Genomic DNA, 18,711 nt, shown 5'->3' with positions numbered 1-18,711 from the left:
ATAAGGAGCCTTGTCGGCCCTATTTTTACTTGTCTAATAGTGGACTTCAACGAACTTTCTCTAGCAGAAAAGGTTCTATCTGTTAGGCATGAGTGTACTACCGCAGTTAAGTAAAAAGGGAAGCTAGCGGGCTAGACAATTTTACCATATTTTATCACTATCCTTCTCAATATCTAAAAAGACAAACACCTGTTACTTCACTGTCGTTAAAAGCGGCAGATACTGAGAACAGTAAAACACTTAAAAAATAGAATTTTGGTCGAGAGGCCAGTTCTTGTAAACAAATAATCTTTTTTTAAAGGTTAAATTTTTAATAAATATGAGCAAACTGACTTATTAAAACGCCTCTCGTTGTGCTGCGAACTCGCCGCTCCCGAAACCTACTTCACGCCTTATCAATGCGACTTTTCCCTTTTACGTAAAACAGGCACTTAATTTACAGACTAAAGTGCTCCTTTTAAGTTCATGGTTTACGCTGGACTTCATAGATCGTATTACCAATATTTATTAACAAGTAGAAGTGGCCGTATGTTAACTCAATTTTAAAAGCTTTGCGGGGCTAGGTGAAAAACTTAAATAATAGTCTTTGAGAAGATGCAGGCTGCAATGTTCAGTAATAAGATATGAATCGGAACGCCTCAGTCCATGAGGCCCATCTACAATAACATCGCCATCGTGAACTACTCGGGGGTAAATACCCCCTAAAAGTAGCAAATACCAACTCCTCTTCTGCCAGCCCGCCGGAGTCCAACTGCTCATGCGGCTCTGTGCCCATCAAAAACTAGAACCAATAGCATGCGTAGGCTGATCGCATCAAAAAAAAAATAGTCGGTAACCTCTTCAGCTTCTTCCTTTGAAACGTTCGAATCGCTCGCTTCATCGTTCGTGATAAGAGTCACTCCATCGGCGACAATCTGCTGCCACACGTCGTTATCTGCGCAGGAAGAATAAGAAGAATGTCCTCTGCAAGAGTAACTAATCTATTACATAGCCTATTGGTTAAGAGCTTTTCTTTAAACTTTTTCATCCACGAGTTGAACGATTCGGCTTTCTGTTGCTGGAAAGACAGATGAAAACAGGCAGCATAATGCCATAAAAAAGTTTCAATACCGCAACACATTCTTTTCGAAGAACTGCCAAACAGTCGAACGCTCTTAAGGTAAAGTCTTTATTATACGAATTTTCCACGAACTGCTCGATTAGTTGGCACATCTGCGTAATGGCTAGTTGAAGAAAATTTAATTATTTTGGGTGCGTAAAAAAAATAGAGAACCCTCGGAGACCAGGCCTTCCTCAGGCCAGGAGCACATAGTTCGAAAATCAGCCACTGGGTTAACTGAGCCGACCTTGTAGAAGTAAGCTGAGGAGACCTCCTGTGACGGTCACAGTGACTATGAGGGCATGAAAACGCGTGGCTGTGCGGCATACGGCAATGCTTCGCGGCAGGTCTTCCGTAGTCGGCCTCTTCTTCGAGGGGGGAGGCCCCTCGGTCGCCTCCTTTGAAGTACTCTGGAAGTAAGAGGAAGCGCCCAGTTTATCAGTTTTGCGCTTTTCTAAGGCAAAATAACTTTCGAAATAACTTTAAGATGCCATGCAGTTAAGGTAACCGATTTTTCTTAATCTAAAAAGTTCTTGAATATTTAAAAGTTGGGCCTTTGAAGTTTCCTTTACTAAGTCAAAAGGAGCCATGAAGTCTTTTATAATCGAGCCTACTGCTGGCAGGTTTCTGCTCTTAACGCCTTTCACTAGAAAAAGAGTTGGAATTAACAGGAAAAAACACTGATATTCTAATCAAACAGTCATCCAGCGCCCTCTGGTGTATACATTGCCAGAAATATCGAATAGCTGGATTGAAAACGTGCTCCGGGCTATGACCACTAAGCGGACATCATTCGCCTTTACATTAAAACATTATTCAGCCACAAATCATGCCTGCTATCTTCGCTGCAAGGCTTTGACAAATCCTTGGACGCCATGAGGGCAGCAACAGCCTGCTCTTGTTCAGCACTTGGCTGGAGTTTTTTACTGAAGCTTAGAGAAGGGAATTGGTACTGATAAACGAGAGTGCCGTCATGTGACCAGAGAAAAGTACAACCAATAATATTAAACCTGCCGAATGTCATCAGCATACGGAAGTTCCGTATATAATAAGCTCGAATGGTTCTTTTTTATATGAGGAGAGAGAAAGCCTACTTTAGGGGTGCTGTGGAAGGCTCAGAGGGTCTCAGAAAATTAAAAAAACAAACAAACGCACGCCTTGTCTGCCCGAACAAAACGGACGAGCGCTACTGTGCCTGTCACGTGCAACCCCTGAGAAGAGCCAATCAGCATATCACTCGATACACGGGGCTTAGAAGCCACCCAACCGCAGCTAACGAGGAAAGGGCGGTCTGCGCAGGAACGTCTGATGGGTCAGCCACAAATGCAATCACATGGTTCATCCAGAGACGCCTTGGTACCTTCAGGGTAGATAAGGATCGTTAAAATTTTTGTAAAAACTCAACAAACATTTTCTGATTTTGTAAAAGAGAGGATCTGAAGACTTTTCTCTGTTTCTAACTTCATGCTCTCCTCGTCGATCTTGGCCCACGGAATTCTGGTCGGCCCATACTGTTGTACTAAGTAATAGGAAAACTGCAGTGTCAAGAGGTAGAATGAATGGTTTCCTTATAGCCTTTAGCGCAATCCTCCTTCGGAACTTCAGTGCGGTCTTCATCAAGTAAATGGTATGTCCCTTAAAAGTATTACAAGTAATTAAAAGTAAAAAGTGAACTCAACTTCAAAATTATACGTTGAAGGTAAACTCTAGAGACATCGCTGTTGCCGTCTGTGGAAATCTTTCAACAACACTATGAATATTATTCACAGCCTTCACAAATCACTACCGACCATCTTTAACGAGGGGGGCTTGGCTTCTTTGGTGAGTGCATATGCAAAAACAGGAAAGGAAAAAGCCGGGCCAAGCATTAATGTGCCTCTGAAAACGGGGGACTGCCGGATGTTCTGCTTTCTTTCCTTTGAGAGTAGTTGCAAGGCAGCTACACAAAATCAAAGAGAGCCGTAGAAAAGATCAGACGATTCCGTATAGCAGAAAGGTAGTACTGGAAAAAGAAAACATTTCGCCATTGGTCCCTTCAGCGAGTTGCTTCAGCACACGTGAAAAGGGAGACTAAGAAACTCAAGTAAAAAAATAACCATTGAAGTTTTAAAATAAATTTTTTTAATAACTTTTGATTTTTGGTTAGTTTTTAGCTCGTTTCCTTCTTCCATTTCGTCAAAATCGACGCCTCTTATAGAAAATCATAATATAAGTTTAAATCAATTTTAATTTAGCTAAAGCTACTTAATTTGTACCCGTTGTGTACATATTTATATATAAATTTACAGTAATTTTCAAAAAATTAATTAGTGCACGGTACTATTTAGCTCCTCTAGTGATATATATAGTATTGTATAAGAAAGTACAAGATTTGGACTTCAATGTCGTTCCTATTTAACTCCTCAATAATAAATCCTAGTTGCTCAAGATCTGAAGTTGGGGCATATCCTCATGATGACTACATTAAAAAAAAAAGGGGGCTAATAAGTTTTAAAGATCCTCACCATTAGTCACAAGTAAAATTTTTTTTTCAAACTTTAACTTTTTAATTCTGGCTTTCAGCATCTCAAGAGCTACCACCACAACATCGAGAACTAAAATTTAAAATTAATTATTGCAAAAGAGCATTTTAAAGTAAAGAGATGAACTTTCAAATTTTATAACTTATAATTCTCAACACAAATTTCCATTATAATATATAAAATTATATTAATTTATGACTGTCTGCTTTCAAGGAATTAAGGTGAAGTTCATGTTCGACTGTAAGCAGGAGCTCCAGATCCAAAGTTGTTAAGTTTCTTAAAACCTTAATGTTTTGGTATTGGTCGTCTTCAGCAAGTGGATTGCTTGTTTCTTAGAAAAGTAAAAGATTTGGTAAACACAAAATGATAACCTTCGATAATCCCTAATAAAGAACATACCTCTGGTGCCGCAAATTACAAAACCTGTGAGATCGTTCTTCTTTAAGCTTCTTAACTGTGTTATAAAAAAGCTTTAAAGGAGCTACAACAGGATAAAGTTCCAAATCTAAAAAGAAATCTATACTGATACTTTTTGCTCGAGAAGTAAAACAAGAGCTTTAATAGATAATTCAAAGTGGTTAGTCCCATCCTTTTCCCTAATATCCATAGTGGAACCCACATCAAGACATATTACCTCTGCTCTCTTTATGAAGAGAATAACTTTTTCATAAATTTTGAGGTAAATGAAAAAGGTTACAACCTTTGACATGCTTTTAACGTTTTGTAATGAGTAACAGTTCTATCACTCGTTAATTTCTTGAAAAAGGAGGAACTGTTTAGGATGAACAGTCTCTAATAATGCGCCGACGGGATGGAGTAATATCCTGGAAACACCTAAGCGTCTATGGCGGACGACGGCGAACATGAGCCCTGTGTCTGCGCTCAGTAACGGCTGGCCGTACACCTTCTTGGCAGTGATCGTAAAATCGGTAGAGATTACTGGTCCGCTTAAAAGATGTTGATTCACGCTCTACCTAACCAAAGTTTTAGCAAAGACGCACAACGACAGGGGCACTACCCTTGAGTCGCCCCTACAACTAATTGCGGGGATGCCAGAAGCTTCCCCTTCTCATTAACTATTTGCATTTTATTAGTAAGACTAACTTCATCAGCAAACCCCTCCAGGTGATTTATGCCGCCAATACGATTGATTGTCAGAAACATTGCTTAACACTTTCTTCAACACAATTACTTTAATGTTGTTGTTAGTTCGGACCTTAACCTCACCGGAAGAGCGAAGCGTTATTTATTACGAAAAAAATATTCTATTGGCCCCGGTTGACTTATTGTGGCGAGTATAATCCTTGTTATTTAAAATCATATATCTAAGGAGTACCCTTGAGTATAAACTGTGGCGGTGGACGCACCAAAATGACTAGCTAAGAACACTAACCATCTTCTAACAGGGGGAACTTAGCTACAATATATATAAAACGGAGTACTACACCGTTGTTTACGTGACGCCCTGTAAGGGATGGTTGTTGACCCACTACTTAGTTGAATGGTTAAAAAAGAGGTTAGAAAGTTGACTATTGTATAAATATTTAAAAATACATTAACTAAAAAGCTTAAAACAAAAAATAAGAAAAACATACGAGCAAGGTGAAGAAGCAAAACAACATGGATTGTTTTTATTAAGCATCACCAGATAAATATATAAATATTGCACCCAACTCAGGGTCCATGGTAGTTATTATCTAACAAATTTCGTGTTAGTCACCCTTCGAATGAAAAGTTATGTTCAAAGTAGCCAGCGGGCTGCGATGTGGAAATTTTTTTTTCCCTTACCCGGTGTTATGGTCGTGGCTTGAGTTCTTTCTCGGGATGCCTCCTAGGACTAGTCAACTTAACAAACAAATATTCCGTAAATACTTAGTATTTATATTACGCTTTTTAGTCGTTAACTTAAATCATTTATAATAATGAACTTATTAAACTTAGTGATTACCTTTAGCTTCTCTTGTCGTTATTCCCTTCTCCCATACCCGATTTTTTTCTGCTTACACCTTTTAGTTTGGAGTTTTTAGGATCTCATTAGACTGGCTGACGTTTTAAGGTAGTTAAAGCGTTAATGCTAAACCCACCAATGAAATATAGCAATTTTATTTTCGGACCTATATTTTTGCAGTAACTAGTATTGCAAACTGAAGAAAGTGAATGAAGAAATGAGATCTTTCATAACGCTCGTTAAAGCTGTTTTTAATATATATTTAAGATTTACTGTCGCTATACACAAAATTTGTGACATGTCATATCCTTAATCGCGGCTAGGGATGGATAGTACTCAATTCTTAATAAATGTTAAGTCTGCAAAAGGTTTTGTGTATATGGTTCTAATGTCTTTTCTTAACCTCAGTGGAAGTTTCTTTTAGCGATAAAGGTTTCTTTCGCATAAAAAACTGAGTTCAATAAAAATTTTTTAAATAACTTTTATATAGTTTTTACTGTACCTTTTTTATTTTTTTTTCATCCTTATTTTTGACACCCAAAAGTTATTTAGTCGTTAACCAAATAGGTTTTCCTTTTCAAGCTGTTAAAGTCTTTCATTATGACGTTATCAGACAAGATATTAAGTCCTAACAAACACAAGTAGATTTTTATATGCTACCATAAGTCTTGACTTATAATTTCCTTCTCTTTTTTTGCACAAAGGATATAGAGTAGAATTCTCTAGCTTAAATATGTTAAATTTCTACTATAACAATATTAATTATCAATTAAAAAATCCTCAAGCAGTTTATTTTCTAGTTAAAACAGTTAATATTATTAAAGTTTATTTGAATTAAATAATATCAAGCTACTTATTAACTATTATAAACTGTAATATTTAGTGCTTTAAGTGAATTGGTTTTTCAAATTAGATGCACTCATATAAAATAAAGAAACTCAAAAATTTTACCAATTATTATAAACTTTAAAGCTGAAACGTAATGTTAAATGTCTTTTAGTTCGTTCAAAAGTATTCTATAATTATCGTGACGCTTATCAATTATTTTAATTCGTGTTAATCAATATGGCAAAACTATTGAGGTCTTCTGGTTACTCAATATTTCCTTTGTAATGAATATATCAGTACGCTTATTGGCTGCTTTAAACTGTGATAATCATTATTGTTACTAGCTATCCAACATTTTTTACGTGATAATATAATGGTCATGACGCTAATCGGTTAATTTAATATCTGATAATCAATTGACATTGTGAAAAAGCCTACTGGTTAATTTTTGGTATAAATATCATATCTATTATGGAATGAAAAAATTATCTAGAAGCTTATTGGTTAATTTAGACATTATTAAGCGGTGTACCATCATTAATAACAAAAGGGCCGCTGAATTTATAATAAATTTATTAAACAGCTTGTTCGTTATTTAATAACCGTTAGTATTTTCATGAAACTATCTATTTATTAACTTGTATGTATATTAAAGTAGCTTACTGGCTATATTAAACTACAGTAATAAATTGCTATATGTTGTAATAATAATTATAGTAGGTGTTGTTTATTAATAATAATAACAGAATTTCTTCAGTTATTATTTAAAAAGTAGCAGAAGTCGTCTAAACTAAAACAATAATAAAATTCCTTGTTCCCTTTATAATGAAATTCGTTATATTTAATTTTTTTTAAAAATCAAAATGTATCTGTTATTTTATGACTTTCTAAATGCCTTAATGATACAATTACAAAGCAGGTATTAATGATATAACTATCTTTTTAGTATCAAAACGTTAAATATTAATATTTTAACAAAATTAATAAGAAGCTTATTAAAGATAATAAAATGGGACATTTAAAGAATTTATTGTTTTCATAATTTTTATTAAGCAGCTTATTGGTTACTGTAAAAATGTAGTAACCAACAATTCAATCATATTAAGTAAATTTTATTATTTTTTTAATTAAATTTTTAAGTACCTCATTGGTTTGGCTTTTAATCGCAAAAGTCTTATTGGTTCTTTAACACTATAATAATCAAGTATACATATTAATTCGTTCACAGGTTTAAATTTATCACTTTAAGGGTCATTTTCAGATTGTCGAAAAAAAAAAATAATTAACTTTTTTATAATAGTTTTATATATTCAATTATAATGTATAATTTTCCAATTCAAAATTTATATTTCAAGAGTTTGCTATTTATTATAATAATTTTAATAAAAATAATGTTAAACAAAATAAGTGCATCGTTTATTTTCCAATATTTAAAATTTCAAACATCCTATTGGCTATTTTTAACTTAACAGAGAACTAGCCATATCCTTATTAGGTTATTTTAAAAAATTTATCTTAAAGCTTATTGGTTATTTATCCCTCCTAGAGATTATTATATTAGTTTTATAAAACTATTGCCCGTTTTTAATAAAATTTTAGGATAATTTTATTAAGTCGCTAGCAAAATAAATATACAAAACGTACTATTCATAAAAATATTATTACTATTTTTTTATATAATAAAACCTTCTGTTCAACTCAACAGTATAATAAGTTTAACTACTGGACATTATTAAATTCCTATGACATTATTTATATAAATGTACATTATAAGAATATAAAATATTAAATTAGCAACAAAAAAAGGTTATTAAGAACTACAGTATATACGATTGAACAAATAAAGCAAGTGAAGATATAATGATGAACAATCAGAAGTGTGTATTACTCACAACGAGCCTATCGCAATATTTAAATTTTTTTTATCATCAATAATTTAATCTGTTAACGGCAACAAAAAATACAGGACAGTACAAAAACAGTTATAACCAGACGCCAATAAAGATAGTCATTTACCCTACAGTAGTCGCATAGGTCTCTCAGACCCCTTGAGTTTTAAGATTTACTTTTTAATTAAATAAAAAATACCGTAAGTTTTTACACGCCTGTTGTTTTTTGAGGTATTTGGATTAGGATACAGGTCACACTAAACTTTAACTCCTATCTAATTTGAAAATATAAAAAACAAGATCTGCAAGGCCCCTTGCAACTACTGTAGGAAGAAATAAGAGTATGTTAAACTGGCAACTGGAAGAAAAGGCTTATTTATTGGAGCAAAAATATTATGTTGCGATATTATAGGTACCTTTAGTAAATTTTTAGGGTTAATACAAGTAGACCCGCCAAATGTCGAAGTTGAGCTATCCGTTGACTTCGCTGAACAGGAAGACTAAAATAATAATAATACACAATATTAATTATAAATTATTTTTGAATTAGTTATACTCCATTCAGATTTGAAAAGTCCGCAAAGCAATTTCTATAATATTAACATATATTAAAGGAAAAAAAGACAACAATAATAAAATATATAGAAACTTTTATAAAAAAAAACATATAGACGTTAAATAGTAAAAAATAATAAAGACTTGCAGAGGGGGGTCAAACAGTGTGAACCAGCACACGTGGGGGTTGAAACTTCGAAGGATTGTTGGGGTGTTTGTGGAGAGCTCTCAGGCTGAAAATTTAATGAAACGAAAGGGCGCGAAACACGCAAGTTGTCTATAAATATAGTTAGCATTTGGCGCGCAACCTTAATAAAGCGTAGTTACCTCTATTTAAAAGTTTGCAGCGCTCAAATACACCTGGTCTTTTGAAATTAACAACTTTCTTTAGATAAAAAAATTACAACTTAATCTATATATTACAAAAAAAGTCAAGTACGCTCAGACGGAACAAACTTTTCGCTAGGAACAAGGAAGAACAGTAAAAGGCTACAGGAAGTTTCCTAACGATCTCGGCCAAGCACATATATGCACTGGAAATCGCTTGGAAGGTAGATGACCGCCGGCAGCGGCAGCGTAGTGCTCGACGAACACATGGATGGCGGAGAATCGCTTCGACAGTGGGCCGCTTTAAAGGATCTCTTCGCATCATTTCAGCAATCAAATTTTTCAGGGAATCCGAATACTGCGAGGGTAATTCAGGTTGCCATTCTAGTGACGATAAATCCAATTAAAAGTAGATTACTTTAATAATAATAAATAAAACCGTTCCGAAGTTTGCTCCAATTAAGACCTGCACTCGGAAGTTCATAATCACCAACTATCTCCAAAATGGTAATCCCCAAACTTATAAAATTAAAATTTAAAACTAGAAAAGGGCAGAGTATAAACCTGAATATATCGGCTGGCGTTCCGAACTGACCAGCAAGTAGCTCGGGAGCCATATATTTATTATCTCCTTCCTGATAATCGAAGCGACTTTTCTAAAAATTAATAAAGTTTAAAGATTTTATATAAAAATTTATAATAAAATCAATAACTTGCGTGATATCGAAGGCAATTCCATAATCGCCGATTTTTAAATTAAAAAACTCAGAAGAATTAGAAGAGTTTAATTTTTTATCATGTTCGAAAGAAAGAAATATATTAGCGGGTTTAATATCAAGATGAACAATATTATTGTCGTGAATGTGCTTCAGTCCCAAGGTCAGATCGGTAATAAAGTGCCATATTTGATCTTCTGAAATATTTATATTCTCTTCCAAAAATTTTTGTAAGCTTTACAAAAATATGTGAGTTAGCATAAAGTTTAAAAGTTTCTATAAATAATAGTCTTAATACGTTCCTCCCTGACAAAGTTCTGTTTGGATGTAAAGTACACCGTTTTCCTCCCAAGCGCGGTCATACCGAACGCAATGCGGATGGTTCCCCAAAGTCCTTAAAAAATTTACTTCATTCATTTGTAACTGACGATCTCCAGGGCCGCCAAAAGGTTTATTCGAACGTTTTATGGCAAACCATTGTTGGTTTTCTTTATAACGTGCTTTAAAAACATGACCAAACGAGCCTTTCCCAATCTATATGGTAAGGATTAGGTATACAGATCAAAAGGTAAAAATTAAATAACCAAGGCAATATCGTAAAAAGCCTGCTCGAAAAAAGTTCCTGGTTTTGATTTATCATAGAAAGGACTTGTCAACTCTTAATTAATTAAATATAGGTTTTATAGTTATGATTCACCTTAAAAAAAAACGAGTATAACTTTATTAAGTAAGTAAAAGGATTTATAGCAAAACCTTGATCCGATTCAATTTGATCCAATTCAATTCTATGCGGACCGGAAGCATCGCTTTCTAAAGCTCTGAATACCCGACTTACTGGTGTGCTTAATTTGTGAGGCGATTTCGGAATAGTAGATAAATGCAGACTACAACTTCTTACTTCAGAATTATATCGTCGACGTTTTGGTGAGACCATATTTTTTGGAAAAGGAGTTTTCAAACTAAAAGGTAAAAAGGTTGACTGGAACACTGAACTTAAAAAAGCCGAGTTTTCACTAATTGCTTTTCTCGGACAAGTAGTCCGTACGTCTTTCAGAATAACATCTTGGTTATTAAGCGTTATAACTTTCTCACTTGTAAGCTGTGAGGAGCATTCTATAATGTTTCGAGGATATTGAGGAGCTAATTTTTCATTTTTGTTACCTCCAACAGTAGAAAGATCAGTAGTTTGCACGAATTGTGTATTTTTATGATTGTAAAGAGAAAACTTTTCAGTAGTGTTTAACGAAGTTTCGTTGGAAGCTTTCTTGCTAAACTTCTCAACGCCAAATATAGGCTTTGGTAAGTTTTTTAAGCCGCTCAACTGTTTACAACGCTTGGGCACCCGAAACTCGTCAAGCTTTGCATCTGACATTCCAAGCAAGAATTTTGTATAAACCTTTAAAGGCTTAAATTAATCTACAAGTAACCGATATCTCCGGCCTTTGGGCAGCACGCGTTCAATCGCTTGTATCCTATTGACTAATCGTTCCCTTTTCTCACGCTTTTATTTAATCTTTCTTTTGCTGAGAGTTTTATGTAGTCCAAGCATTTTTCCTAAAAAGATGGTATGCGTTTTCTTAAATTTAAACTCAGTTTTTTATAATTTTTTATTAGTCTAAACAAACTGCGTTAACCCTTTTGCACTTAATGAGACGATAAACTTAATTCAACTTCCAGCTATTCATTAGCTTTTATTTTAAAGATAAATTTGTTTTTAAAGTTACACCGAAGATAACAAATCATTTCAGTTTTTTCTCTACTTGACTACTTAACAGTTATAAAGGCTACGTGTCGTAAGTCAATTTAAATTGGGCGTAAGATATTAAACAAAAAACAACACCTTTAAAAAAGTTCCAGTTGTGTTAGGTAATTCAACTAGGTTTTCCAGGGCATAAAAGTCAGCTATTTTTTTCGTGCCTATAATAATTGATTAGAATAAAATTTCCAACTTGAGATTATATAAAAAGAGAGGCAGTACTGTGCAAACTTTAATATGCATTACAAAAATATTTTCTCAAAAAGGGGAGGTGGGGGGTTCAGTTGTTATGTACTTATCAATCGTTTTTATATTTTCTATAAACCCCTTCATGCATAACTTTTTAAATTTTAAGGTTTTAAAACGCAAAGTACCTAAATCCTTTGAAGGCGGGACGATATTCATCTTTATATTAAATTTTTAAATTTATTTAGTTCTTTCCGGTTGGGGGCCTAAACTTAAATCATTTAGGTGGTCTAAAATCTAACCACTAACAATTTATGTAATATATATGATTTTGTAAAAAGTTGTTCAGATTTTTATTAAAAAATTATTAGAAAATGATTGGAAACTTGTAACATAAAAACAGAAGATAGAAGAAAGAGCTGTAATGAATTGCACATCTGTTTTGGATTAAATAAATTTTTGTTAATTCTTAAATAATTTTTTCTTTGCTTCGATTTATGACTTCATGTCTGTTTACCTTCGCATTATATATACGGTACAGAGAAAAGTATGTATTAAGGCACAAAATTAGGACTTGTTCATGTGCGATAAAGTTAAAAAGAAGACACGTATAATAATTGCTTTAGGTCGGCACAGTAATGTTATTATGTGTAGGATTTACCGAGAAATTTTAAAACATGTATATTACATTAAAATGGCTCTTTTATTTTATAAAATTTATAACAATTCCTGAGAACTTCTTCCAATTTCAATATTAGCGCCTATCCTTCGATACTTTATTGTACTTTTCCTCTGATACATAAAATGGTATGGAGAAGCAATATAATAGAGACATAAGTTTAGGATTAAACGAGAACCCTATTAACTATAATGCAGCTTTAATAGGAGCTTCAAAGGTTAAGTTACGTGATAACTATGATTTTTTTTTTGTATACTATAATTACCCAATAAAATCTAATTAACTTAACAAATGAGATTAAAGATGTATTAACTTGAATCACCGATTATCATAAATAAATTGTATTATTTACAAATACTAGTGTGCTGCAAAAATAAGATATTTTAAGAATAATATTATTTTGCTGTAATAGCTATCTGAATCACAAATAAATATATGTCATAAACGAAAAGTTTATAATCCCCTCCCTATTCTTATTAACGTTTCAAAATTAATTCACAGGTTACTAAACAAGTGTGCTTTTTAATATCGCAAAATTTTGATATTTTAGTTGAAGTGAACAATATTTAAGGACCATATTTTTGGTGATCTTTTTTTAGATAAAATTTGACTTGTTAAGCGGTACCTTGACTTAAAGACTGAAACTATTTAGAAGCATTATATCATATTTTATTATAAGCATGGCGTACTACACTCGGTATTAAAAATGCTTAGCCTTATTTACCTCTTTTACAAAAATGGTGAGCGTTTCTTCCTTCTTAAACAATTTAGCACAATTGATAATAAAATAAAAACCCCATTATAATCTTTTTTTGTTAGTGACTATGATCATCCATTAAAATAGTACTGTTATATAGTACATTTTAAACATTCCTTATAATGTTAAATAGCGCACTAAAAAGCAAAATAAAAATAAAAGAGCTAAAATTTTATCCTGTTTACAAGTATAAAGGTTAGTATTACTACGTAGTAGAGATACGAAAAGAGTTTTTAATAACAAAAATTTAATGGCATCAGTAGTTTCAAATAATTCTTAAAATCAGTATAAATACCATATATATTTTTATACTTCAATTTTAAGTTAGTTTTTAATACATTAAATAACTAGGCAAAACGAGTGAAAAAAAAGTTATAAAAAGTTTTTTTATTAGCGTTACTTCTCTAAATACCTATAACTCGAATTCCACTCTCCCGAGAGATCGGTGTATTGAAATTACATTAACTTGTTAGTACAATTTTTTGGTATAGTATAGTTAATTGAAAACAGGTCTCTTTGCTGTTTTGTTTTATATCGAATTTTTTTTTGTCTTTTTTTGTGTGTTTTTTGATATATATGAGGCGATGTAACTATATTATGGTAATAATCATTTAACTTTTTATGATTTATCATTGCGTGGCGTGTGCGTTAGTGTCTCACATTGTTAAAACGCGCGTGCGCATAAAATTTAATGTCTGTAATGTTATTTTTATTAATGTATTTCGGTTATGCTTTATATAATTTTTATTTATGTTATTTTTTAATAGAAGAAAAGGATTAAAAAGAACTGAACTTTACTGAAAACTATCCTATACACCACATGAAGAACTTTTACCGAAAGAAGAGGAGGTTATAGTATTTAGAGCGATCTTAGCATTTTTAACAATACTATTTGCTTCCTTGCCTAAATTACTAAAACACACATATAATTATGCTAATTATTATGTATGTATAAGTGTGTGCTTCTTTGAATTCTAAAAGAAAGCACCATAATGTACATTACTTATTTGTGAAGATAGCACATCTAAATGATCGAGTAGTATGAATTGATGTACCAGTATAGTAATTAATTGGTCGGACTTAAATAAGTAAGAAATTTTTATGAGTTCCGAGCAGTTTTTGAATTAATTTTCTATAACCCAAAAGATATGATGCTGATTATCAATTTGACCCAATTAAAAATCCCCCTCGCATTCGGTGGTTTATCGGGACGCGGTGGGCATTCGATCTCTCTTCATATGTTTCAAGGCAAAGTAAAACTTCTGAACCATTTCTGCGCCAAGTCAGGTGCGTATCGGTTTATGTGCTTTTGGTTTTTGGCGGAGGTATGAAAAACTGCAGCAATTATGGTGAATAATAATAAAAATATTATAATATATAATAGAATCTTTAAGATAGTACCACGGTCCAAACATCGATGAACGGAAATCTTCTCACGCGACTCAGAGTCATAAACTTTTTAAACTTTATTATACTGTAAAAAGTAATACCGAAATGAATAATATAGTAATTGTTTATTATAATAATAGTATATTGAGTGGGTGGGCAATTATTTTATCATTTAAGTTGTTATCATATTCAAAGTACTGATAACTTTACTATTTTTTTAAATATTTTTTATATTTTTATTTTTTAATTTTTTTTAATTTTTGTTTAATAATTATAATGCTTACATATACAAATATATTATACCAGTTTGTAATTTATTTTAAATATATTATAATGAGAAATTTTATTTCATAATTTTCTTTGTTAATATGAACTTTTTCTTTTTAACTTTATCAGTTAAAAAATTATAAAACCTGTTTATTTGTAAAGGTTAAGATTTTTTTGATATTCTAAATGCTGAAATTTTCAGATGGGATCTATTTGACTTTTAAAAAATCGCTTTTTAAAATCTTTATAAACTTCGCCAGGTTTTTTAAATATAATTATAATTAAATTTAGTAGTGAGGGTTATTTTTGGTGTAAAATATGAATTTTATTATGCATTTTGGATGCTTATTTAAAACTCCGGCATCTCATTTGGACTGGAGAAAAGTCTGATAGTCTTCTTTATATTTGACTTAATTTTTTGTCCTTGCTATACTTTTAGGTGGAAACCGAAAGTTACTCCAAACATTTGAAATTTAAGTATATAAAGAATTAACAATTGGAATATGTTTATAAATTTTTTTAATAAATTTATTTATAAATTAATAAATAAAAAGATTTCAAAGTCCTAATTGTAGCATGAAAAAATAACAAAATTTAGTGATAATTTAATAATACTTACGCCAATCATTTATTATCTTTTGAGGCCGTCTTTCTCGCTTTGCTTTAGTGTTTTGTCTTAAATAAGATAGCTAGGGTAAATTATAAGTTAAAACAAGTAGTAAAAAAACAATTTCTAAAATAGTTTGTAGAGAGGTTTGAAAGTTTTTTTGAAGAATTGACGGCGAATAACAAAAAATTATTATATTCTCCCACAATTTATAAAATTGAAGATTTATAAATTCGCTTTTTACTTCGTTCAAAATAATATATTTATCACTCAAAATTTATTTTCTTCGTGTTTTACTATCAGCAAAAAAATATAAATTTCGCTTTAATTTTCGTTTTATTTTAAAGTAAGTGAACTACATTTCATAAACTTTCCTCAAAATTGCGAGATTAAGAAAAAGTACGAAGTAGTATAAAGTTTACCATCTATGATAAAGAGGTAATAGAAGTATATTATAATAAGAAAAAATAAAGGATTTTACTTCCTAAAACCTTAAGTAGTTAAAAAGGTCGTAAATTTTTTAATTTCTAAGTTTACGGTCACTTAAATTTAATGAACTAAAATCCTAATTCATTAATATATTTTCCATAATAAAGTCTTTTTGAATAAAAAGTTAATAAAATAGGTAAAAGACAATATAAAGTAAAAAAGAAGACAGCGGAGTATGATTTTTACAAAAAAAAATAAATTAGTTTAAGTTATTAATGAATTAAATTATTTAGAATAAAACATCATAGCTATGTAAGTTTGCTACAGTCTTTTGGACCTACTTTTCTTAAGTTCAAAAGAAATAACCAAACTCAAGTCAATATCGTGTGCCTAATACCGCATAAACTACGACTAGCGCCTACGCGGTGATACGAGCACAGCTGAAACATAGCATCGTAGACGAAGCTCTCAACGAAGGACTCTTTTTATCCCATCGGCATGTGCTTCGAATTTTATAAGAGGGCTAAAAGGAAATACTCACAATATTATATTAATAATAATAAATTAATATTACATGAATGTAAATAATAATTATAAGTTATAAAGTATTATTATAACAAAAAAATTTAATAATATATATAAAAAACTTATAAGAATATGGTTATATTATAACCATAAGATTAATAATAAATAAATATTAGGAAGAATGTTATTAATAATAGCAATTGCAAAGTGGTGGTTTTTTGTTTGCGGACTTTAATATAAAAAATGACTGCCTTTAAAAATTAGTATAAACAGGCGTGATTTGAACTGCGACGTCCTTATAAAACTGTCATTACTTAATTGTCCCACTTTTACCTTCATTTATATGAGGAGGCTTAGAGACTACAAGAAGTAAAGCTAAAAGCAACAGCTTTAAGTGTGGACTTTTGTGGTGACATGAAATTAATTTCACAAAAAACATGTTCCCTAATCGAGGACAATCTTCTATATTATATTTAGTAGTATTTTTCAGTTTTTTGTCCAGCTTTTATAGGGTGGCTTTAAGATTATTAACGGCCGACACACATTCCTCTGTCCAGATTTGCGAATGCAACAAACACTAAATTTTTTAGGAAACCTCTTAAGTTTTGCTTCAGACAAATTTTTAGCACAGTGCTACGGTATTAACGTAGTGGGTACCCGCCGCTTCATGCCAGTCCAGGCAGTTAATGTATGTCACTTACATTGATAAAGTGTAACTACTACTTAGTATAAGGTAAATTAAATAATATAGGGGTTCGCAGAGCTATAAAGACTTGCGAAGTTTACATAAACATTTTACTTTTAAATTCAGCTTTTTAAAAAACCGTTAACTTTTTAAAAAGTTGCTTATATTAAAACAGTCCGAATTTCCCATATAGACTATTGCGCTTAATTTATTTAAGCGACTTGTTTGTACGTCCGCTTTTTATTGTATTTTTTAATTAACTTTTCTTTCCGTAAAAGTTTGTGTATACATTTTATTGTTTAATAATTTTTGTTCAAGATGCCTAATCATCACTTGAACTTTTAAATAAGTAAACAGAGTTTACATTAGCCCTCAAGAGTAACTTATCTTTTAAGGTTTTAGCAGTTGGGTTGCATACTAATAGATAAAATTTCTTCGTAACCCTTCATCCTTATTCGCTCTATTTATACTTTCGATCCCACTTTACCAGCAAGTTATTAATAAAAAATTTAATTTGGAAGGCCATAAAAAGTATATTAAAAGGAGGCGTTTTGCAATATACCATAGTTTAAAAAAGAAAACCAAGCGTAACTTAAATTCTACTTATGGCAATTAACTGTGCAACTATATTGATTATGTAAAATGAGTAAGAATCCTCTTAAGTCCGCGTCTGTGTGTAAATAGGTAGTAATCTCATTCTAGGAGCCTTTTTTTAAAGCGTTTCACTTGATTAAAGAAAATATTTTTTTAATACCCTTTTAAATTACTAACAGCCTTGAAAATCTCTTAGTACCCTGAGTAATATTATACTCGCGAATCACTTACAACCTGTTTAAGCGTTCTTGTATTCTATGTCGTTAACTCGAACGAGCACCAGGAAACGCCACCGATAAATAATTTTAGAGACGCTTAAAATTAGTAAAAAGGGTAGTATGAGGACACGTAAGTGTGTGGTATTCCTAATATAACAGCTTCACAGAGTTTCCTTAATAACAGAGAAGAATGATGGAACGGTATATTTTACTAAAGCTTATAAAATTTTTCAAATTTGAACAGAAATATATCTTAATTTTGCGCGAGTTAAAATTAATAAAAGATAGAACCATGACCTTTTTAAAGGACTGCCGTTAATCCCATACGCTTTTCCAAAATTAGTATTTTAGTTATACGCCCATCTCTTGTGAGAGAGTTAATCTGAGCGTGAACTCAATTTTCCTCATTTATCTTGTCTTTTTTTTTGTTAGTCGCGATCTCCATTCTTTAAAGTTCACGCTGAAACTTATAATTCCCTTAAAAGTCCAATCGCAACAAAGTTTAAGTTCTACCTTCATAGTAAAACACAAAAAGTTGTGTTATTGCTTTGTGCTTTGTTATTTAAATGATTGGAGATTATTTGTTATAATATTTGTTAATCTACATAATTATAGCTCTTACCAAGGTGAGTGTGGAACATTTCTTGCGGATGTAGTATAAGTAGTGTAGAGCCAAAAGAAATAAGAGCTTATGTAACGTCAACACTATACCGACATATATTCTTCTCCACTATG

The 18,711-nt window shown here is 31.7% G+C and overlaps 2 protein-coding genes and 1 long non-coding RNA gene across 7 annotated transcripts; all 3 read right to left on the bottom strand.

Moving 5' to 3' along the window:
* Window positions 1-349: 349 nt before the first annotated feature.
* LOC135141105 (X-ray repair cross-complementing protein 5-like) lies at window positions 350-4,460 on the bottom strand. 5 transcript variants are annotated; one of them, XM_064071959.1, is made up of 25 exons: window positions 4,322-4,460; window positions 4,151-4,264; window positions 4,021-4,075; window positions 3,821-3,952; window positions 3,604-3,693; window positions 3,466-3,547; window positions 3,229-3,289; window positions 3,103-3,169; window positions 2,890-3,038; window positions 2,792-2,837; window positions 2,669-2,734; window positions 2,509-2,612; window positions 2,367-2,459; window positions 2,255-2,310; window positions 2,110-2,203; window positions 1,933-2,051; window positions 1,798-1,877; window positions 1,608-1,745; window positions 1,429-1,553; window positions 1,274-1,373; window positions 1,111-1,223; window positions 988-1,057; window positions 837-934; window positions 719-781; window positions 350-656 (listed from the first exon to the last, which is right to left on the bottom strand). In XM_064071959.1, exons 1-25 carry the CDS (start codon window positions 4,328-4,330, stop codon window positions 639-641), a joined length of 2,142 nt encoding a protein of 713 aa, XP_063928029.1. In that variant the 5' UTR covers window positions 4,331-4,460; the 3' UTR covers window positions 350-638. The 5 variants fall into 5 exon arrangements, 4 of the variants coding, with proteins under 4 accessions (XP_063928029.1, XP_063928030.1, XP_063928032.1 ...); XM_064071960.1 differs by having other exon boundaries at window positions 988-1,051; XR_010282313.1 differs by lacking the exons at window positions 350-656; window positions 719-781; window positions 837-934 and having other exon boundaries at window positions 1,111-1,212.
* A 3,407-nt stretch (window positions 4,461-7,867) lies between these two features.
* Window positions 7,868-11,217, bottom strand: LOC135141114 (membrane-associated tyrosine- and threonine-specific cdc2-inhibitory kinase-like). The gene is made up of 13 exons (XM_064071968.1): window positions 10,638-11,217; window positions 10,469-10,542; window positions 10,183-10,418; window positions 9,882-10,119; window positions 9,733-9,824; window positions 9,608-9,687; window positions 9,281-9,552; window positions 9,169-9,226; window positions 8,986-9,118; window positions 8,843-8,876; window positions 8,703-8,786; window positions 8,084-8,137; window positions 7,868-7,939 (listed from the first exon to the last, which is right to left on the bottom strand). Exons 1-12 carry the CDS (start codon window positions 10,816-10,818, stop codon window positions 8,117-8,119), a joined length of 1,503 nt encoding a protein of 500 aa, XP_063928038.1. The 5' UTR covers window positions 10,819-11,217; the 3' UTR covers window positions 7,868-7,939; window positions 8,084-8,116.
* Window positions 11,218-14,378: 3,161 nt separating this feature from the next.
* On the bottom strand, window positions 14,379-15,692 carry LOC135141069 (uncharacterized). Its single transcript, XR_010282305.1, has 3 exons — window positions 15,538-15,692; window positions 14,664-14,736; window positions 14,379-14,597 (listed from the first exon to the last, which is right to left on the bottom strand). It is a non-coding gene; the product is annotated as an uncharacterized LOC135141069 (long non-coding RNA).
* Between the last annotated feature and the right edge of the window lie 3,019 nt (window positions 15,693-18,711).

Source organism: Zophobas morio, unplaced genomic scaffold (assembly GCF_036711695.1).
Source record: "Zophobas morio isolate AGI-343-1 ecotype UQ-CSIRO unplaced genomic scaffold, CSIRO_AGI_Zmor_V1 ptg000042l, whole genome shotgun sequence".
Classification (NCBI taxonomy): Eukaryota; Metazoa; Arthropoda; class Insecta; order Coleoptera; family Tenebrionidae; genus Zophobas; species Zophobas morio.
The sequence above is the reverse complement of the archived record's forward strand: the minus strand, read 5'-3'. Positions and strand labels throughout refer to the sequence as shown.